This window comes from Phaenicophaeus curvirostris, chromosome 5, assembly GCF_032191515.1.
Source record: "Phaenicophaeus curvirostris isolate KB17595 chromosome 5, BPBGC_Pcur_1.0, whole genome shotgun sequence".
In the NCBI taxonomy this organism is placed as follows: domain Eukaryota; kingdom Metazoa; phylum Chordata; class Aves; order Cuculiformes; family Cuculidae; genus Phaenicophaeus; species Phaenicophaeus curvirostris.
The window spans coordinates 67,218,624-67,240,633 of record NC_091396.1 but is presented as its reverse complement, the minus strand read 5'-3'; the positions used below and the strand labels follow the sequence as shown (position 1 = coordinate 67,240,633).

Below are 22,010 nucleotides of genomic sequence, written 5' to 3'. Positions count from 1 at the left end.
GGAGATAAATGGAGTCATGAAGTTGGCTTTGCTTCTTCCTCTCAGACAGATCCCGGAGGGTCGCAATGAGCATCTGTTCTGTCTCTTCAAGGATGTGCAAGGCGAACTCGTGTCTTCTTTTTACTACCAGGTTGTGTGAGAACTCCAGGAGCGAGGCTCAGAGATGTTATTTGACTTTGTTCTCTGCCAAACTGTCACACTTCCCTATCACAGCCAGAATTGTCTTCTCTCCCCCAGCTGTCCTGATGCCCGTAAAGGAAAAGCTCCTAGATGAAAGACAAAGAAGTTGGCTAAAGCCCAACACATGGTCATGGGAACCGATGTAGGGCATAAGGAAAGCATGCAAAGGAAATACCCTAACATCGTAACCTCTTCAAAATGACAGTGCTCCTAAGCAGTGTGGAATGGAGGATATTTCTCCCCACTTCGGTTGCCCAAGAAATGCAAACTTCCTTTCATATACTAACCTGGATCTGCGACTGCTGTGCTGTATCTGCATTTGGTTGCTCTTAGAATCATAGAATCATAGAATCACCAGGTTGGAAGAGACCCACCGGATCATCCAGTCCAACCATTCCTATCAAACACTAAATCATGCACCTCAGCACCTCGTCCACCCTCCCTCAAACAGCTCCAGGGAAGGTGAAAACACCCCCTCCCTGTGCAGCCTCTGCCAGGGACCAATGACCCTTTCCGTGAAAAAGTTTTTTCTAATTTTCAGCTGAAACCTCCCCTGGTGGAGCTTGAGGCCATTCCCTCTCGTCCTGTCCCCTGACACTTGGGAGAAGAGCCCAGCTCCCTCCTCTCCACAACCTCCTTTCAGGGAGTTGTAGAGAGCAATGAGGTCTCCCCTCAGCCTCTTCTTCTCCAAGATAAACACCCCCAGCTCTCTCAGCCGTTCCTCATAAGGCCTGTCCTCCAGCCCCTTCACCAGCTTCGTTGATCTTCTCTGGACTCGCTCCAGAGCCTCAACATCCTTCTTGTGGTGAGGAGCCCAGAACTGAACACAGGATTTGAGAAGCGGTCTCACCAGTGCCGAGTCCAGAGGGAGAAGAACCTCCCTGGACCTGCTGGTCACACCGTTTCTGCCCAGTGGTCCAGCCTGTTCAGATCCCTTTGGAGCCTCCCTACCCTCCAGCAGATCCACACTTCCATCCAGCTTAGTGTCGTCCGCAAACTTGCTAAGGGTGCACTCGATGCCTTCATCCAGGTCATTGATAAAGACATTGAACAGGGCTGGGCCCAGCACTGAGCCCTGGGGAACCCCACTTGTCACTGGCCTCCAGCTGGATTTCACACCATTTCCCACCACTCTCTGGGCCCTCCAGCCAACCAGTTTTCCACCCAGGAGAGTGTGTGCCTGTCCAGCCCAGAGGTGACAGTTTCTCAAGCACAATGCTGGGAGAAACTCTCTCAAAGGCTTTGCTGAAGTCCAGGAAGATACATCCACAGCCTTTCCCTCATCCAGCAGCCGAGTCACTTGGTCATAGAAGGTGATCAGGTTAGTTTGGCAAGACCTGCCTTGTGTGAACCCGTGTGGACTGGGCCTGATCACCCGGTTCTCTTGCATGTGCTTCATGATAGCACTCAAGATCACCTGCTCCATGACTTTCCCTGGCACTGAGGTCAGACTGACAGGCCTGGAGTTCCCTGGATCCTCCCTGCGGCCCTTCTTGTAGACGGGCACAACATCAGCCTCCAGTCCAGTGGGACTTCCCCAGTCTTCCAGGACTGTTGGAAGATGATGGAAAGGGCTTTGGCCAGCACATCCCCCAGCTCCTTCAATACACTTGGATGAATCCCACCCGGCCCCATAGACTTGTGGCTGCCTAGTCGGGCTAGCAAGGCTCTGACCACCTCCTCTTGGATCACGGGAGCCTCATTTTGCTCCTCTAGCTCCTGGGTTTGTACACAGACGGAACGACTTTCTTTACAATTAAAGACTGAGGCAAAGAAGGTGTTAAATACCTCAGCCTTTTCCTCATCCCCTGTCACTGTTATTCCTTCTGCATCTAATAGGGACTGTATGGTCTCCCTAGCCCTCCTTTTATTATTTATATATTTCTAGAAAGATTTTTTTGTTCTCTTTCACAGACTTTGCCAATCTGGTTTCTAGTTGAGCCTTAGCCCTTCTGATTTTTTCTCTACACAATCTCACTTCCCTCCTGTAGTCCACCCAAGAGGCCTGTCCCCTCTTCCAGAGCCCATAGACATTTCTCTTCTTTTTGATATCACTCAAGATCTCTCTGTTCAACCAAGCTGTTTTTTCCCCTGCCGGCTTCTTTTCCGGAACGTGGGGATGGCTTTCTCCTGAGCCGCTAGGATTTCCTTTTGGAAGAGCTCCCAGCCTTCATGGGCTTCCTTGCCCTTAAGTACTGTCTCCCATGACACTTTTGCTTCTCAAACCTTACCCTATGTGATATTGTAATAATTGTAATAAGACTAATAATCCACAATCATGGCCTTGTAATGCCGCTATTGTATAATAAACTGTACTGTAACGATACCGGGTCGTAACGCTTGGACAGCAGGTTCCATTAATTGTTTCACAAAACATGCGTGATTCCAGGAAGGACGTTGGTTGGAAATAAAAACTTGTCCACCATTCTCTACCAGCATTTTGTGGACATGTCATTTGAATCTGCTCATCAAACAGCGGCTGCAATTTGTGGCAGGGAGAGACTTTACCCATTCAATTGCTCAGCCACTTTTTCGGTCTGCGCTTTCTGCTCTCTGAATTCAGCTTGCCAAACATCTCTTGCAGCTTGTAACTCCTCTTGGGGCAGTCAAAGCACGTGAAGAGGGGCTACAGCACCTCCCATACGAGGACAGGCTGAGAGAGTTGGGGTTGTTCAGTCTGGAGCAGAGAAGGCTCTGAGGAGATCTTACCGTGACTTGAAAGGGGCCTACAGGAAAGCTGGAGAGGGACTGTTCCTAAAGGCTTGTGGTGATAGGACAAAGAGGAACGGGTATGAACTGGAGAGGGGGTGATTTAGACTAGACATTAGGAAGAATTTCTTCACCGTGACAGTGGTGAGACACTGGAACGGGTTGCCAAGGGTAGTGGTGGCTGCCCCATCCCTGGAGGTCTTCAAGGCCAGGCTGGATGGGGCCTTGGGCTGCCTGATCTAGTGGGATGTCCCTGCCCAGGGCAGGGGAGTGGGAACTGTGTCCCAACCTGACGGGCCTGCGGTGGTCAGGAGATGCATCACAGCTGTCTTGAAGGTATAGATGGACGAGCTACTGCCTACCAGGATGAGTTGCCCCTGGATCCCAAGGAAGGCACTTCAGGATCCCCATGACACAAAGGCAACGTGCACAGCTGGGGAGGGGGACAAACTATTCCCGTCGGCTCAACGTGGGAGCGCAGAGAGCTGGGGGAATCGGTGAAAGCAGAGCCCAGTGCCCCAGTCCTTCTGGAAATGCTCCTCGGCTCTGCGGCAGCTGAGCAGCCAGCACCCTATGCCCACGGCCCCTGGGAGAGTGATGCACAGACACGCAGAGACGCAGCCTTTGTTCAAACACACCATTTATTGGCAACTTTGTACAGGGTAAATAGCCCGGAGGGAATGGATTCCCTCCAAGAGACGGGGACGGTCGCCGTGTAGGGGAAACAGGAGTCTCTGGCACAAGCCTCCTCGCAAGGGGCTCTTCAGCTTCATCGGGACCTACCGCCCCGAGTGCGCTTTTGCTCTGGAGGAGACGTGTGGCAGCAACTCCCCGAGTGCTCACGTGCAAACCCCAGTCAAGGGTCCTTCCCTCTTCTAAGGGTCATTACTTTGTCTTTCTTTGTCCTCCTCACTTGTCCTTTGGCTCTCTTTGGCCACCTTCCCTTTTTGGAGAAGGACACTTCCAATAGGACAGTTTGTAACTTGGATGGGAAACACAGTTGAGAAAGCCCATCTTCTTCTCCATCTGCTTCTGCCTTTGACAACACCGTTCCTCATGGTTCTTAGCACAGTCTTTCTCCTGTGGTGTGTCAAGTGCCAGTCAGGCGCTTGCTTAAACTCGCAACAATACAATACACCGTCTACCTCTCCACATCACGTGTGAGGATGTCACCTGCTATCAACTGTGAGACCAACAATTAGACTCTGTGCATGGAGACCTCTTTCAACGTCTCCTCACACAGCCTTACGAATTGATATTGCAGCTGTTGGAAATCACGCAACGCCTCGGCATAGGCCGCTAGATCCTGTGTGAGGCGTTGGAAGAGATTGAGTGGCTCGGCCTTTCTGAAGGACGGCGGCAAGCTTATCTCCTCGGGCACGTTCTCATTGCCAAGGAAGAAGTGTTTGAGGCACTTCTCCTTCAGGCAGCAGTGCATGTATAGCATGATGTCTCGCAGCCGCAGTAGCACATACCTGCTGCGCCAATCTGAGAAGGGGATTGTGGTCAGGAGGTGCATGACAGCTGTCTTGAAGGTATAGGTGGAAAAGCTTGTGCCCGTCAGGACGTGGGCGCAGTAGTGAAGGCATTTGAGGTGGACACGGCCGGGTGGCACCTGCCTGGCCACATACTTGAAGAACTTTGCCTCGGCCACAGCGTAGGTCACTGGCCACGTAGTGCTTGGGGTGGAGGTGTCGTCTGGAGCCTGGCTACTTAGGAAGATGTCCGAGTCTCCGTGCTGCACCCCAAAGATCAACTCAATGAAGAAGGTTCTTCCAGAGGCACTTGTCAGCTCCAGCCTGCAGGACCGGCTGGAGGGCAGAGTCTTCATGTTGTAGCAACACAGCTGAGGCACATCCCTCCAGGCTGACATTGTGAGGTTCTGGAACCAGTGGGCAGTTTTGTGCACATCTAGGTAGCAGCCTGTGCAGAGGGTGTGTAGGAGGCTGGGGTCCTGGTTTTTTGTGATGTCCTTCCGAGAATGGTGGAGGAAGCAGGTCATGTTCTCCTTCATCTGCTGCCCTGTGCAGGTGCACTCCAGCTCCACGTGGATGCGGGGGTCTCCTGCTGGCATCTCCCTTGCGGTGCCAAGCTCCAGGTTGAAGGTGTGGCCGCGAGGTGCCTTCAGGGGCAGGAGCAGCTGGTGGACAGCATCACCATCACAGGGAAACCAGCCTTCGAAGGAAGTGCCCACACTGATGGCTTGTGGCGGCACAGGGTAGAAACTCTCACACAACTGCTTGTGGACAACCGAGAGGAGTTCATCCACCAGATCCTCCACCACCAGGCAACTGTACATCACATACTGCACTGGCCTGCAAGAGCGCCTTTCAGAAATCCCAACCCGATCCCTCTCATCATCAGAACCTTCTCCTTCACTTTCTTCCTCCTCCTCTTCAACCTCCTTCTCTTCCTCCTCCACCTCCTCTTCTTCCTCCTCCTCCTCCTCCACCTTCAACGTTTTGCAGCCAGCCCTTTCCTCAGCGCTGCTGCTGTCTGCCGCACGGCTCCTTTTCCTAAAGCACCAGCAGAGGCCCAAGAGCAGGACCAGGCCTCCAGCAATCACCCAGAGGTGCCACTGCTGCAAGGCAGTAGAGTGCAGTGCTACCCTGGCAACGTCCCACTGCTTCTGTGTCTTCAGCTCCAGGGACCTCTCCTCTACCACCTGCCATAGCCGAGCCGCCTCCTTCTCCAGAAACAGGGCATGCCGTGCCATGCGCTCACGCGTGGCCTCATCCAGATCATCACCAGCCATCGGCAGGCCCGGGATGAGGGATAGGAACACACGGACGAGGAATGCTGTGGCAGCCATGGCCTGCAGGAGGAAGGAGAAGAGGGCTTCAGAGGGGCTGGGCTGGAGGGAGCTGGTGGCAGGGGAGAGGGACCTTTGGGGCAGGCAGGAGTGGGGACGAGGCAGCTGGGAGGCAGCGATGCCTTTGAACCGCTCCCTGCCCAAGGTGCTCCTGCCAGCGTCAGGGGCCTCGGTGCTGGGACAGAGCCGACCCTCCCTGGGACCCACGGTTCGGCCCCAGCCCTCGTCCAGCCCAGCCTCCCGCCACGTGTGCACTCACCACTCTCCCACGCCGCAATGGCCAGGGCTGCCTGTCGGTGCCTTTATAACCTACCCCGTGGTCCCTCGTCCTTTGTGATGTCACAGGCACCGGAGCACACCACGGGAACCGGAGCACACCACGGGAACCAGAGCACACCACGGGCTCACCCCCCAGCCAGCCCCAGCCTTTGCCCCCCCGGCTCAGCGACTTTCACCTGTCCCTTCCCTGCTCCTGCTGGCCACACCATTTCTGACCCACGCCAGGATGCTCTTGCCCGTCTTGGCCACCGGAACCCCTACTGCCTCATGCTCAGCCACTGTTGACCTGCACCACCAGGTGCTTTTCCTCCAGGCAGCTTTCCAGCGGCTCTTTCCCAGCCCTGGAGTGATTCATGGGGCAGTTGTGACTGAAGTGCTGGCCCTGGGATTCTGCCTTTTTGAACCCCATAGAATCGACCTGGGACCATAATCTGTCCTGTCCCCATTCCACTGGAGAGGCTTCTTGCCCTCAAGCACGCCAACATGAATGAACCAGCAGTGGCCCAGGTGGCCAAGAAGGCCAAAGGCATCTTGGCTTGGATCAGAAACGGCGTGACCAGCAGGTCCAGGGAGGTTCTTCTCCCTCTGGACTCGGCACTGGTGAGACCGCTCCTCGAATCCTGTGTTCAGTTCTGGGCCCCTCACCACAAGAAGGATGTTGAGGCTCTGGAGCGAGTCCAGAGAAGATCAACGAAGCTGGTGATGGGGCTGGAGAACAGGCCTTATGAGGAACGGCTGAGAGAGCTGGGGGTGTTAAGCCTGGAAAAGAGGAGGCTGAGGGGAGACCTCATTGCTCTCTATAACTACCTGAGAGGAGGTTGTGGAGAGGAGGGAGCTGGCCTCTTCTCCCAAGTGTCAGGGGAGGACGAGGGGGAATAGCCTCAAGCTCCGCCAGGGGAGGGTCAGTCTGGAAATTAGGAAAAAATTTTTCACGGAAAGGGTCATTGGGCACTGGCAGAGGCTGCCCAGGGAGGGGGTTGAGCCACCTTCCCTGGAGCTGTTTGAGGGACAGGTGGACGAGGTGCTGAGGGGCATGGTTTAGTGGTTGATAAGAATGGTTGGACTGGATGATCTGGTGGGTCTTTTCCAACCTACTGATTGTATGATTCTATGATTCTAATTTTGTGTCATCTGCGGAGTTACCTAGGGAGCACTGAATCCCCTCATCCAGATGAACAATAAAGATCTTAAACAAGACTGGCCCCAACACTGAGCCCTGGACAATACCGCTTGTGACCGGCCACCAAAGGATTGAATTCCCTTCCCAACCACACCCTGGGCTCCACCATCCAGTCAGTGTTTTACCCACCTAAGTGCACACCTAAGCCATGAGCTGCCAGTTCCTCTAGGAGAAGGCAGTGGCAAACGGTGTCAAAGGCTTTACTGAAGTGCAGGTAGAAAACATCCACAGCTTCTCCCTCAGGCACCGAGCGGGTCAGCTGGTCATAGAAGGAGATCAGACAGGTCAAGCAGGACAGTCCTTTCATGAACCCGTGCTGGCTGAGCCTAATCCCCTGCTTGTGGTGCACGTGCTTGGTGAGCACAGTCAAGGGGACTGCAGCAGGATGCAGGGTGGCAATCAAAATGTCTGCAGCAAATCAAGTCTCCTGCACACCAGGGCTGACTCTGTCTTCTTCGGATCCCACGTCCGGCTTAGAATCATAGAAGCATCAAATAACCACGTTGGAAGAGACCCACCGGATCATCAAGGCCAACCATTCCTATCAAACACTAACCCATGCCCCTTAGCACCTCATCCACCCGTCCCTTACACACCTCCAGGGAAGGTGACTCAACCCCCTCCCTGGGCAGCCTCTGCCAGTGCCCAATGACCCTTTCCGTGAAAAATGTTTTCCTAATGTCCAGCCTAATCCTCCCCTGGCCGAGCTTGAGGCCATTCCCTCTCGTCCTGTCCCCTGACACTTGGGAGAAGAGCCCAGCTCCCTCCTCTCCACAACCTCCTCTCAGGTAGTTGGAGGGAGCAATGAGGTCTCCCCTCAGCCTCCTCTTCTCCAGGCTAAACACCCCCAGCTCTCTCAGCCGTTCCTCATAAGGCCTGTTCTCCAGCCCCATCACCAGCTTCATTGATCTTCTCTGGACTCGCTCCAGAGCCTCAACATCCTTCTTGTGGGGAGGGGCCCAGAACTGAACACAGGATTCGAGGAGCGGTCTCACCAGTGCCGAGTCCAGAGGGAGAAGAACCTCCCTGGACCTGCTGGTCACACCGTTTCTGCCCAGTGGTCCTGCCTGTTCAGATCCCTTTGGAACCTCCCTACCCTCCAGCAGATCCACACTTCCATCCAGCTTAGTGTCGTCCGCAAACTTGCTAAGGGTGCACTCGATGCCTTCATCCAGGTCATTGATAAAGACATTGAACAGGGCTGGGCCCAGCACTGAGCCCTGGGGAACCCCACTTGTCACTGGCCTCCAGCTGGATTTCACACCATTTCCCACCACTCTCTGGGCCCTCCAGCCAACCAGTTTTCCACCCAGGAGAGTGTGTGCCTGTCCAGCCCAGAGGTGACAGTTTCTCAAGCACAATGCTGGGAGAAACTCTCTCAAAGGCTTTTCTGAAGTCCAGGAAGATACATCCACAGCCTTTCCCTCATCCAGCAGCCGAGTCACTTGGTCATAGAAGGTGATCAGGTTAGTTTGGCAAGACCTGCCTTGTGTGAACCCGTGTGGACTGGGCCTGATCACCCGGTTCTCTTGCATGTGCTTCATGATAGCACTCAAGATCACCTGCTCCATAACTTTCCCTGGCACTGAGGTCAGACTGACAGGCCTGGAGTTCCCTGGATCCTCCCTGCGGCCCTTCTTGTAGACGGGCACAACATCAGCCTCCAGTCCAGTGGGACTTCCCCAGTCTTCCAGGACTGTTGGAAGATGATGGAAAGGGCTTTGGCCAGCACATCCCCCAGCTCCTTCAATACACTTGGATGAATCCCACCCGGCCCCATAGACTTGTGGCTGCCTAGTCGGGCTAGCAAGGCTCTGACCACCTCCTCTTGGATCACGGGAGCCTCATTTTGCTCCTCTAGCTCCTGGGTTTGTACACAGACGGAACGACTTTCTTTACAATTAAAGACTGAGGCAAAGAAGGTGTTAAATACCTCAGCCTTTTCCTCATCCCCTGTCACTGTTATTCCTTCTGCATCTAATAGGGACTGTATGGTCTCCCTAGCCCTCCTTTTATTATTTATATATTTATAGAAAGATTTTTTTGTTCTCTTTCACAGACTTTGCCAATCTGATTTCTAGCTGAGCCTTAGCCCTTCTGATTTTTTCTCTACACAATCTCACTTCCCTCCTGTAGTCCACCCTAGAGGCCTGTCCCCTCTTCCAGAGCCCATAGACATTTCTCTTCTTCTTGATATCACTCAAGATCTCTCTGTTCAACCAAGCTGTTTTTTCCCCTGCCGGCTTCTTTTCCGGAACGTGGGGATGGCTTTCTCCTGAGCCGCTAGGATTTCCTTTTGGAAGAGCTCCCAGCCTTCATGGGCTTCCTTGCCCTTAAGTACTGTCTCCCATGACACTTTTGCTTCTCAAACCTTACCCTATGTGATATTGTAATAATTGTAATAAGACTAATAATCCACAATCATGGCCTTGTAATGCCGCTATTGTATAATAAACTGTACTGTAACGATACCGGGTCGTAACGCTTGGACAGCAGGTTCCATTAATTGTTTCACAAAACATGCGTGATTCCAGGAAGGACGTTGGTTGGAAATAACAACTTGTCCACCATTGTCTACCAGCATTTTGTGGACATGTCATTTGAATCTGCTCATCAAACAGCGGCTGCAATTTGTGGCAGGGAGAGACTTTACCCATTCAATTGCTCAGCCACTTTTTCGGTCTGCGCTTTCTGCTCTCTGAATTCAGCTTGCCAAACATCTCTTGCGGCTTGTAACTCCTCTTGGGGCAGTCAAAGCACGTGAAGAGGGGCTACAGCACCTCCCATACGAGGACAGGCTGAGAGAGTTGGGGTTGTTCAGTCTGGAGCAGAGAAGGCTCTGAGGAGATCTTACTGTGACTTGAAAGGGGCCTACAGGAAAGCTGGAGAGGGACTGTTCCTAAAGGCTTGTGGTGATAGGACAAAGAGGAACGGGTATGAACTGGAGAGGGGGTGATTTAGACTAGACATTAGGAAGGATTTCTTCACCGTGACAGTGGTGAGACACTGGAATGGGTTGCCAAGGGTAGTGGTGGCTGCCCCATCCCTGGAGGTCTTCAAGGCCAGGCTGGATGGGGCCTTGGGCTGCCTGATCTAGTGGGATGTCCCTGCCCAGGGCAGGGGAGTGGGAACTGTGTCCCAACCTGACGGGCCTGCGGTGGTCAGGAGATGCATCACAGCTGTCTTGAAGGTATAGATGGACATGCTACTGCCTACCAGGATGAGTTGCCCCTGGATCCCAAGGAAGGCACTTCAGGATCCCCATGACACAAAGGCAACGTGCACAGCTGGGGAGGGGGACAAACTATTCCCGTCGGCTCAACGTGGGAGCGCAGAGAGCTGGGGGAAGCGGTGAAAGCAGAGCCCAGTGCCCCAGTCCTTCTGGAAATGCTCCTCGGCTCTGCGGCAGCTGAGCAGCCAGCACCCTATGCCCACGGCCCCTGGGAGAGTGATGCACAGACACGCAGAGACGCAGCCTTTGTTCAAACACACCATTTATTGGCAACTTTGTACAGGGTAAATAGCCCGGAAGGAATGGATTCCCTCCAAGAGACGGGGACGGTCGCCGTGTAGGGGAAACAGGAGTCTCTGGCACAAGCCTCCTCGCAAGGGGCTCTTCAGCTGCATCGGGACCTACCGCCCCGAGTGCGCTTTTGCTCTGGAGGAGACGTGTGGCAGCAACTCCCCGAGTGCTCACGTGCAAACCCCAGTCAAGGGTCCTTCCCTCTTCTAAGGGTCATTACTTTGTCTTTCTTTGTCCTCCTCACTTGTCCTTTGGCTCTCTTTGGCCACCTTCCCTTTTTGGAGAAGGACACTTCCAATAGGACAGTTTGTAACTTGGATGGGAAACACAGTTGAGAAAGCCCATCTTCTTCTCCATCTGCTTCTGCCTTTGACAACACCGTTCCTCATGGTTCTTAGCACAGTCTTTCTCCTGTGGTGTGTCAAGTGCCAGTCAGGCGCTTGCTTAAACTCGCAACAATACAATACACCGTCTACCTCTCCACATCACGTGTGAGGATGTCACCTGCTATCAACTGTGAGACCAACAATTAGACTCTGTGCATGGAGACCTCTTTCAACGTCTCCTCACACAGCCTTACGAATTGATATTGCAGCTGTTGGAAATCACGCAACGCCTCGGCATAGGCCGCTAGATCCTGTGTGAGGCGTTGGAAGAGATTGAGTGGCTCGGCCTTTCTGAAGGACGGCGGCAAGCTTATCTCCTCGGGCACGTTCTCATTGCCAAGGAAGAAGTGTTTGAGGCACTTCTCCTTCAGGCAGCAGTGCATGTATAGCATGATGTCTCGCAGCCGCAGTAGCACATACCTGCTGCGCCAATCTGAGAAGGGGATTGTGGTCAGGAGGTGCATGACAGCTGTCTTGAAGGTATAGGTGGAAAAGCTTGTGCCCGTCAGGACGTGGGCGCAGTAGTGAAGGCATTTGAGGTGGACACGGCCGGGTGGCACCTGCCTGGCCACATACTTGAAGAACTTTGCCTCGGCCACAGCGTAGGTCACTGGCCACGTAGTGCTTGGGGTGGAGGTGTCGTCTGGAGCCTGGCTACTTAGGAAGATGTCCGAGTCTCCGTGCTGCACCCCAAAGATCAACTCAATGAAGAAGGTTCTTCCAGAGGCACTTGTCAGCTCCAGCCTGCAGGACCGGCTGGAGGGCAGAGTCTTCATGTTGTAGCGACACAGCTGAGGCACATCCCTCCAGGCTGACGTCGTGAGGTTCTGGAACCAGTGGGCAGTTTTGTGCACATCTAGGTAGCAGCCTGTGCAGAGGGTGTGTAGGAGGCTGGGGTCCTGGTTTTTTGTGATGTCCTTCCGAGAATGGTGGAGGAAGCAGGTCATGTTCTCCTTCATCTGCTGCCCTGTGCAGGTGCACTCCAGCTCCACGTGGATGCGGGGGTCTCCTGCTGGCATCTCCCTTGCGGTGCCAAGCTCCAGGTTGAAGGTGTGGCCGCGAGGTGCCTTCAGGGGCAGGAGCAGCTGGTGGACAGCATCACCATCACAGGGAAACCAGCCTTCGAAGGAAGTGCCCACACTGATGGCTTGTGGCGGCACAGGGTAGAAACTCTCACACAACTGCTTGTGGACGACCGAGAGGAGTTCATCCACCAGATCCTCCACCACCAGGCAACTGTACATCACATACTGCACTGGCCTGCAAGAGCGCCTTTCAGAAATCCCAACCCGATCCCTCTCATCATCAGAACCTTCTCCTTCACTTTCTTCCTCCTCCTCTTCAACCTCCTTCTCTTCCTCCTCCACCTCCTCTTCTTCCTCCTCCTCCTCCTCCACCTTCAACGTTTTGCAGCCAGCTCTTTCCTCAGCGCTGCTGCTGTCTGCCGCACGGCTCCTTTTCCTAAAGCACCAGCAGAGGCCCAAGAGCAGGACCAGGCCTCCAGCAATCACCCAGAGGTGCCACTGCTGCAAGGCAGTAGAGTGCAGTGCTACCCTGGCAACGTCCCACTGCTTCTGTGTCTTCAGCTCCAGGGACCTCTCCTCTACCACCTGCCATAGCCGAGCCGCCTCCTTCTCCAGAAACAGGGCATGCCGTGCAATGCGCTCACGCGTGGCCTCATCCAGATCATCACCAGCCATCGGCAGGCCCGGGATGAGGGATAGGAACACACGGACGAGGAATGCTGTGGCAGCCATGGCCTGCAGGAGGAAGGAGAAGAGGGCTTCAGAGGGGCTGGGCTGGAGGGAGCTGGTGGCAGGGGAGAGGGACCTTTGGGGCAGGCAGGAGTGGGGACGAGGCAGCTGGGAGGCAGCGATGCCTTTGAACTGCTCCCTGCCCAAGGTGCTCCTGCCAGCGTCAGGGTCCTCGGTGCTGGGACAGAGCCGACCCTCCCTGGGACCCACGGTTCGGCCCCAGCCCTCGTCCAGCCCAGCCTCCCGCCACGTGTGCACTCACCACTCTCCCACGCCGCAATGGCCAGGGCTGCCTGTCGGTGCCTTTATAACCTACCCCGTGGTCCCTCGTCCTTTGTGATGTCACAGGCACCGGAGCACACCACGGGAACCGGAGCACACCACGGGAACCGGAGCACACCACGGGCTCACCCCCCAGCCAGCCCCAGCCTTTGCCCCCCGGCTCAGCGACTTTCACCTGTCCATTCCCTGCTCCTGCTGGCCACACCATTTCTGACCCACGCCAGGATGCTCTTGCCCGTCTTGGCCTCCGGAAACCCTACTGCCTCATGCTCAGCCACTGTTGACCTGCATCACCAGGTGCTTTTCCTCCAGGCAGCTTTCCAGCGGCTCTTTCCCAGCCCTGGAGTGATTCATGGGGCAGTTGTGACTGAAGTGCTGGCCCCGGGATTCTGCCTTTTGGAACCCCATAGAATCGACCTGGGACCATAATCTGTCCTGTCCCCATCCCACTGGAGAGGCTTCTTGCCCTCAAGCACGCCAACATGAATGAACCAGCAGTGGCCCAGGTGGCCAAGAAGGCCAAAGGCATCTTGGCTTGGATCAGAAACAGCGTGACCAGCAGGTCCAGGGAGGTTCTTCTCCCTCTGGACTCGGCACTGGTGAGACCGCTCCTCGAATCCTGTGTTCAGTTCTGGGCCCCTCACCACAAGAAGGATGTTGAGGCTCTGGAGCGAGTCCAGAGAAGATCAACGAAGCTGGTGATGGGGCTGGAGAACAGGCCTTATGAGGAACGGCTGAGAGAACTGGGGGTGTTAAGCCTGGAAAAGAGGAGGCTGAGGGGAGACCTCATTGCTCTCTATAACTACCTGAGAGGAGGTTGTGGAGAGGAGGGAGCTGGCCTCTTCTCCCAAGTGTCAGGGGAGGACGAGGGGGAATAGCCTCAAGCTCCGCCAGGGGAGGGTCAGTCTGGAAATTAGGAAAAAATTTTTCACGGAAAGGGTCATTGGGCACTGGCAGAGGCTGCCCAGGGAGGGGGTTGAGCCACCTTCCCTGGAGCTGTTTGAGGGACAGGTGGACGAGGTGCTGAGGGGCATGGTTTAGTGGTTGATAAGAATGGTTGGACTGGATGATCTGGTGGGTCTTTTCCAACCTAGTGATTGTATGATTCTATGATTCTAATTTTGTGTCATCTGCGGAGTTACCTAGGGAGCACTGAATCCCCTCATCCAGATGAACAATAAAGATCTTAAACAAGACTGGCCCCAACACTGAGCCCTGGACAATACCGCTTGTGACCGGCCACCAAAGGATTGAATTCCCTTCCCAACCACACCCTGGGCTCCACCATCCAGTCAGTGTTTTACCCACCTAAGTGCACACCTAAGCCATGAGCTGCCAGTTCCTCTAGGAGAAGGCAGTGGCAAACGGTGTCAAAGGCTTTACTGAAGTGCAGGTAGAAAACATCCACAGCTTCTCCCTCAGGCACCGAGCGGGTCAGCTGGTCATAGAAGGAGATCAGACAGGTCAAGCAGGACAGTCCTTTCATGAACCCGTGCTGGCTGAGCCTAATCCCCTGCTTGTCGTGCACGTGCTTGGTGAGCACAGTCAAGGGGACTGCAGCAGGATGCAGGGTGGCAATCAAAATGTCTGCAGCAAATCAAGTCTCCTGCACACCAGGGCTGACTCTGTCTTCTTCGGATCCCACGTCCGGCTTAGAATCATAGAAGCATCAAATAACCACGTTGGAAGAGACCCACCGGATCATCCAGTCCAACCATTCCTATCAAACACTAACCCACGCCCCTTAGCACCTCATCCACCCGTCCCTTACACACCTCCAGGGAAGGTGACTCAACCCCCTCCCTGGGCAGCCTCTGCCAGTGCCCAATGACCCTTTCCGTGAAAAATGTTTTCCTAATGTCCAGCCTAATCCTCCCCTGGCGGAGCTTGAGGCCATTCCCTCTCGTCCTGTCCCCTGACACTTGGGAGAAGAGCCCAGCTCCCTCCTCTCCACAACCTCCTCTCAGGTAGTTGGAGGGAGCAATGAGGTCTCCCCTCAGCCTCCTCTTCTCCAGGCTAAACACCCCCAGCTCTCTCAGCCGTTCCTCATAAGGCCTGTTCTCCAGCCCCATCACCAGCTTCATTGATCTTCTCTGGACTCGCTCCAGAGCCTCAACATCCTTCTTGTGGTGAGGGGCCCAGAACTGAACACAGGATTCGAGGAGCGGTCTCACCAGTGCCGAGTCCAGAGGGAGAAGAACCTCCCTGGACCTGCTGGTCACACCGTTTCTGCCCAGTGGTCCTGCCTGTTCAGATCCCTTTGGAGCCTCCCTACCCTCCAGCAGATCCACACTTCCATCCAGCTTAGTGTCGTCCGCAAACTTGCTAAGGGTGCACTCGATGCCTTCATCCAGGTCATTGATAAAGACATTGAACAGGGCTGGGCCCAGCACTGAGCCCTGGGGAACCCCACTTGTCACTGGCCTCCAGCTGGATTTCACACCATTTCCCACCACTCTCTGGGCCCTCCAGCCAACCAGTTTTCCACCCAGGAGAGTGTGTGCCTGTCCAGCCCAGAGGTGACAGTTTCTCAAGCACAATGCTGGGAGAAACTCTCTCAAAGGCTTTGCTGAAGTCCAGGAAGATACATCCACAGCCTTTCCCTCATCCAGCAGCCGAGTCACTTGGTCATAGAAGGTGATCAGGTTAGTTTGGCAAGACCTGCCTTGTGTGAACCCGTGTGGACTGGGCCTGATCACCCGGTTCTCTTGCATGTGCTTCATGATAGCACTCAAGATCACCTGCTCCATGACTTTCCCTGGCACTGAGGTCAGACTGACAGGCCTGGAGTTCCCTGGATCCTCCCTGCGGCCCTTCTTGTAGACGGGCACAACATCAGCCTCCAGTCCAGTGGGACTTCCCCAGTCTTCCAGGACTGTTGGAAGATGATGGAAAGGGCTTTGGCCAGCACATCCCCCAGCTCCTTCAATACCCTTGGATGAATCCCACCCGGCCCCATAGACTTGTGGCTGCCTAGTCGGGCTAGCAAGGCTCTGACCACCTCCTCTTGGATCACGGGAGCCTCATTTTGCTCCTCTAGCTCCTGGGTTTGTACACAGACGGAACGACTTTCTTTACAATTAAAGACTGAGGCAAAGAAGGTGTTAAATACCTCAGCCTTTTCCTCATCCCCTGTCACTGTTATTCCTTCTGCATCTAATAGGGACTGTATGGTCTCCCTAGCCCTCCTTTTATTATTTATATATTTATAGAAAGATTTTTTTGTTCTCTTTCACAGACTTTGCCAATCTGATTTCTAGCTGAGCCTTAGCCCTTCTGATTTTTTCTCTACACAATCTCACTTCCCTCCTGTAGTCCACCCAAGAGGCCTGTCCCCTCTTCCAGAGCCCATAGACATTTCTCTTCTTCTTGATATCACTCAAGATCTCTCTGTTCAACCAAGCTGTTTTTTCCCCTGCCGGCTTCTTTTCCGGAACGTGGGGATGGCTTTCTCCTGAGCCGCTAGGATTTCCTTTTGGAAGAGCTCCCAGCCTTCATGGGCTTCCTTGCCCTTAAGTACTTTCTCCCATGACACTTTTGCTTCTCAAACCTTACCCTATGTGATATTGTAATAATTGTAATAAGACTAATAATCCACAATCATGGCCTTGTAATGCCGCTATTGTATAATAAACTGTACTGTAACGATACCGGGTCGTAACGCTTGGACAGCAGGTTCCATTAATTGTTTCACAAAACATGCGTGATTCCAGGAAGGACGTTGGTTGGAAATAAAAACTTGTCCACCATTCTCTACCAGCATTTTGTGGACATGTCATTTGAATCTGCTCATCAAACAGCGGCTGCAATTTGTGGCAGGGAGAGACTTTACCCATTCAATTGCTCAGCCACTTTTTCGGTCTGCGCTTTCTGCTCTCTGAATTCAGCTTGCCAAACATCTCTTGCGGCTTGTAACTCCTCTTGGGGCAGTCAAAGCACGTGAAGAGGGGCTACAGCACCTCCCATACGAGGACAGGCTGAGAGAGTTGGGGTTGTTCAGTCTGGAGCAGAGAAGGCTCTGAGGAGATCTTACCGTGACTTGAAAGGGGCCTACAGGAAAGCTGGAGAGGGACTGTTCCTAAAGGCTTGTGGTGATAGGACAAAGAGGAACGGGTATGAACTGGAGAGGGGGTGATTTAGACTAGACATTAGGAAGAATTTCTTCACCGTGACAGTGGTGAGACACTGGAACGAGTTGCCAAGGGTAGTTGTGGCTGCCCCATCCCTGGAGGTCTTCAAGGCCAGGCAGGATGGGGCCTTGGGCTGCCTGATCTAGTGGGATGTCCCTGCCCAGGGCAGGGGAGTGGGAACTGTGTCCCAACCTGACGGGCCTGCGGTGGTCAGGAGATGCATCACAGCTGTCTTGAAGGTATAGATGGACGAGCTACTGCCTACCAGGATGAGTTGCCCCTGGATCCCAAGGAAGGCACTTCAGGATCCCCATGACACAAAGGCAACGTGCACGGCTGGGGAGGGGGACAAACTATTCCCGTCGGCTCAACGTGGGAGCGCAGAGAGCTGGGGGAAGCGGTGAAAGCAGAGCCCAGTGCCCCAGTCCTTCTGGAAATGCTCCTCGGCTCTGCGGCAGCTGAGCAGCCAGCACCCTATGCCCACGGCCCCTGGGAGAGTGATGCACAGACACGCAGAGACGCAGCCTTTGTTCAAACACACCATTTATTGGCAACTTTGTACAGGGTAAATAGCCCGGAGGGAATGGATTCCCTCCAAGAGACGGGGACGGTCGCCGTGTAGGGGAAACAGGAGTCTCTGGCACAAGCCTCCTTGCAAGGGGCTCTTCAGCTGCATCGGGACCTACCGCCCCGAGTGCGCTTTTGCTCTGGAGGAGAGGTGTGGCAGCAACTCCCCGAGTGCTCACGTGCAAACCCCAGTCAAGGGTCCTTCCCTCTTCTAAGGGTCATTACTTTGTCTTTCTTTGTCCTCCTCACTTGTCCTTTGGCTCTCTTTGGCCACCTTCCCTTTTTGGAGAAGGACACTTCCAATAGGACAGTTTGTAACTTGGATGGGAAACACAGTTGAGAAAGCCCATCTTCTTCTCCATCTGCTTCTGCCTTTGACAACACCGTTCCTCATGGTTCTTAGCACAGTCTTTCTCCTGTGGTGTGTCAAGTGCCAGTCAGGCGCTTGCTTAAACTCGCAACAATACAATACACCGTCTACCTCTCCACATCACGTGTGAGGATGTCACCTGCTATCAACTGTGAGACCAACAATTAGACTCTGTGCATGGAGACCTCTTTCAACGTCTCCTCACACAGCCTTACGAATTGATATTGCAGCTGTTGGAAATCACGCAACGCCTCGGCATAGGCCGCTAGATCCTGTGTGAGGCGTTGGAAGAGATTGAGTGGCTCGGCCTTTCTGAAGGACGGCGGCAAGCTTATCTCCTCGGGCACGTTCTCATTGCCAAGGAAGAAGTGTTTGAGGCACTTCTCCTTCAGGCAGCAGTGCATGTATAGCATGATGTCTCGCAGCCGCAGTAGCACATACCTGCTGCGCCAATCTGAGAAGGGGATTGTGGTCAGGAGGTGCATGACAGCTGTCTTGAAGGTATAGGTGGAAAAGCTTGTGCCCGTCAGGACGTGGGCGCAGTAGTGAAGGCATTTGAGGTGGACACGGCCGGGTGGCACCTGCCTGGCCACATACTTGAAGAACTTTGCCTCGGCCACAGCGTAGGTCACTGGCCACGTAGTGCTTGGGGTGGAGGTGTCGTCTGGAGCCTGGCTACTTAGGAAGATGTCCGAGTCTCCGTGCTGCACCCCAAAGATCAACTCAATGAAGAAGGTTCTTCCAGAGGCACTTGTCAGCTCCAGCCTGCAGGACCGGCTGGAGGGCAGAGTCTTCATGTTGTAGCGACACAGCTGAGGCACATCCCTCCAGGCTGACGTCGTGAGGTTCTGGAACCAGTGGGCAGTTTTGTGCACATCTAGGTAGCAGCCTGTGCAGAGGGTGTGTAGGAGGCTGGGGTCCTGGTTTTTTGTGATGTCCTTCCGAGAATGGTGGAGGAAGCAGGTCATGTTCTCCTTCATCTGCTGCCCTGTGCAGGTGCACTCCAGCTCCACGTGGATGCGGGGGTCTCCTGCTGGCATCTCCCTTGCGGTGCCAAGCTCCAGGTTGAAGGTGTGGCCGCGAGGTGCCTTCAGGGGCAGGAGCAGCTGGTGGACAGCATCACCATCACAGGGAAACCAGCCTTCGAAGGAAGTGCCCACACTGATGGCTTGTGGCGGCACAGGGTAGAAACTCTCACACAACTGCTTGTGGACGACCGAGAGGAGTTCATCCACCAGATCCTCCACCACCAGGCAACTGTACATCACATACTGCACTGGCCTGCAAGAGCGCCTTTCAGAAATCCCAACCCGATCCCTCTCATCATCAGAACCTTCTCCTTCACTTTCTTCCTCCTCCTCTTCAACCTCCTTCTCTTCCTCCTCCACCTCCTCTTCTTCCTCCTCCTCCTCCTCCACCTTCAACGTTTTGCAGCCAGCTCTTTCCTCAGCGCTGCTGCTGTCTGCCGCACGGCTCCTTTTCCTAAAGCACCAGCAGAGGCCCAAGAGCAGGACCAGGCCTCCAGCAATCACCCAGAGGTGCCACTGCTGCAAGGCAGTAGAGTGCAGTGTTACCCTGGCAACGTCCCACTGCTTCTGTGTCTTCAGCTCCAGGGACCTCTCCTCTACCACCTGCCATAGCCGAGCCGCCTCCTTCTCCAGAAACAGGGCATGCCGTGCAATGCGCTCACGCGTGGCCTCATCCAGATCATCACCAGCCATCGGCAGGCCCGGGATGAGGGATAGGAACACACGGATGAGGAATGCTGTGGCAGCCATGGCCTGCAGGAGGAAGGAGAAGAGGGCTTCAGAGGGGCTGGGCTGGAGGGAGCTGGTGGCAGGGGAGAGGGACCTTTGGGGCAGGCAGGAGTGGGGACGAGGCAGCTGGGAGGCAGCGATGCCTTTGAACTGCTCCCTGCCCAAGGTGCTCCTGCCAGCGTCAGGGTCCTCGGTGCTGGGACAGAGCCGACCCTCCCTGGGACCCACGGTTCGGCCCCAGCCCTCGTCCAGCCCAGCCTCCCGCCACGTGTGCACTCACCACTCTCCCACGCCGCAATGGCCAGGGCTGCCTGTCGGTGCCTTTATAACCTACCCCGTGGTCCCTCGTCCTTTGTGATGTCACAGGCACCGGAGCACACCACGGGAACCGGAGCACACCACGGGAACCGGAGCACACCACGGGCTCACCCCCCAGCCAGCCCCAGCCTTTGCCCCCCGGCTCAGCGACTTTCACCTGTCCATTCCCTGCTCCTGCTGGCCACACCATTTCTGACCCACGCCAGGATGCTCTTGCCCGTCTTGGCCTCCGGAAACCCTACTGCCTCATGCTCAGCCACTGTTGACCTGCATCACCAGGTGCTTTTCCTCCAGGCAGCTTTCCAGCGGCTCTTTCCCAGCCCTGGAGTGATTCATGGGGCAGTTGTGACTGAAGTGCTGGCCCCGGGATTCTGCCTTTTGGAACCCCATAGAATCGACCTGGGACCATAATCTGTCCTGTCCCCATCCCACTGGAGAGGCTTCTTGCCCTCAAGCACGCCAACATGAATGAACCAGCAGTGGCCCAGGTGGCCAAGAAGGCCAAAGGCATCTTGGCTTGGATCAGAAACAGCGTGACCAGCAGGTCCAGGGAGGTTCTTCTCCCTCTGGACTCGGCACTGGTGAGACCGCTCCTCGAATCCTGTGTTCAGTTCTGGGCCCCTCACCACAAGAAGGATGTTGAGGCTCTGGAGCGAGTCCAGAGAAGATCAACGAAGCTGGTGATGGGGCTGGAGAACAGGCCTTATGAGGAACGGCTGAGAGAGCTGGGGGTGTTAAGCCTGGAGAAGAGGAGGCTGAGGGGAGACCTCATTGCTCTCTATAACTACCTGAGAGGAGGTTGTGGAGAGGAGGGAGCTGGCCTCTTCTCCCAGGTGACAGGGGAGGACGAGGGGGAATAGCCTCAAGCTCCGCCAGGTGAGGTTTAGTCTGGAAATTAGGAAAAAATTTTTCACGGAAAGGGTCATTGGGCACTGGCAGAGGCTGCCCAGGGAGGGGGTTGAGCCACCTTCCCTGGAGCTGTTTGAGGGACAGGTGGACGAGGTGCTGAGGGGCATGGTTTAGTGGTTGATAAGAATGGTTGGACTGGATGATCTGGTGGGTCTTTTCCAACCTAGTGATTGTATGATTCTATGATTCTAATTTTGTGTCATCTGCGGAGTTACCTAGGGAGCACTGAATCCCCTCATCCAGATGAACAATAAAGATCTTAAACAAGACTGGCCCCAACACTGAGCCCTGGACAATACCGCTTGTGACCGGCCACCAAAGGATTGAATTCCCTTCCCAACCACACCCTGGGCTCCACCATCCAGTCAGTGTTTTACCCACCTAAGTGCACACCTAAGCCATGAGCTGCCAGTTCCTCTAGGAGAAGGCAGTGGCAAACGGTGTCAAAGGCTTTACTGAAGTGCAGGTAGAAAACATCCACAGCTTCTCCCTCAGGCACCGAGCGGGTCAGCTGGTCATAGAAGGAGATCAGACAGGTCAAGCAGGACAGTCCTTTCATGAACCCGTGCTGGCTGAGCCTAATCCCCTGCTTGTGGTGCACGTGCTTGGTGAGCACAGTCAAGGGGACTGCAGCAGGATGCAGGGTGGCAATCAAAATGTCTGCAGCAAATCAAGTCTCCTGCACACCAGGGCTGACTCTGTCTTCTTCGGATCCCACGTCCGGCTTAGAATCATAGAAGCATCAAATAACCACGTTGGAAGAGACCCACCGGATCATCCAGTCCAACCATTCCTATCAAACACTAACCCACGCCCCTTAGCACCTCATCCACCCGTCCCTTACACACCTCCAG

The 22,010-nt window shown here is 54.7% G+C and overlaps 3 protein-coding genes across 3 annotated transcripts; all 3 read right to left on the bottom strand.

Annotated features, from left to right (window-relative positions):
* Nucleotides 1-4,087: 4,087 nt before the first annotated feature.
* LOC138721388 (inositol 1,4,5-trisphosphate receptor-interacting protein-like 1) lies at nt 4,088-5,701 on the bottom strand. Its single transcript, XM_069858421.1, has one exon. It carries the CDS (start codon nt 5,699-5,701, stop codon nt 4,088-4,090), a length of 1,614 nt encoding a protein of 537 aa, XP_069714522.1.
* Nucleotides 5,702-11,212: 5,511 nt separating this feature from the next.
* Nucleotides 11,213-12,826, bottom strand: LOC138721387 (inositol 1,4,5-trisphosphate receptor-interacting protein-like 1). The gene has a single exon (XM_069858420.1). It carries the CDS (start codon nt 12,824-12,826, stop codon nt 11,213-11,215), a length of 1,614 nt encoding a protein of 537 aa, XP_069714521.1.
* A 5,510-nt stretch (nt 12,827-18,336) lies between these two features.
* On the bottom strand, nt 18,337-19,950 carry LOC138721385 (inositol 1,4,5-trisphosphate receptor-interacting protein-like 1). Its single transcript, XM_069858419.1, has one exon. It carries the CDS (start codon nt 19,948-19,950, stop codon nt 18,337-18,339), a length of 1,614 nt encoding a protein of 537 aa, XP_069714520.1.
* Nucleotides 19,951-22,010: the final 2,060 nt, after the last annotated feature.

What these genes read in the sequence shown, in the direction of transcription:
- LOC138721385 (XM_069858419.1), bottom strand. Translation starts at nt 19,950, where the DNA reads ATGGCTGCCACAGCATTCCTCATCCGTGTGTTCCTATCCCTCATCCCG.
- LOC138721387 (XM_069858420.1), bottom strand. Translation starts at nt 12,826, where the DNA reads ATGGCTGCCACAGCATTCCTCGTCCGTGTGTTCCTATCCCTCATCCCG.
- LOC138721388 (XM_069858421.1), bottom strand. Translation starts at nt 5,701, where the DNA reads ATGGCTGCCACAGCATTCCTCGTCCGTGTGTTCCTATCCCTCATCCCG.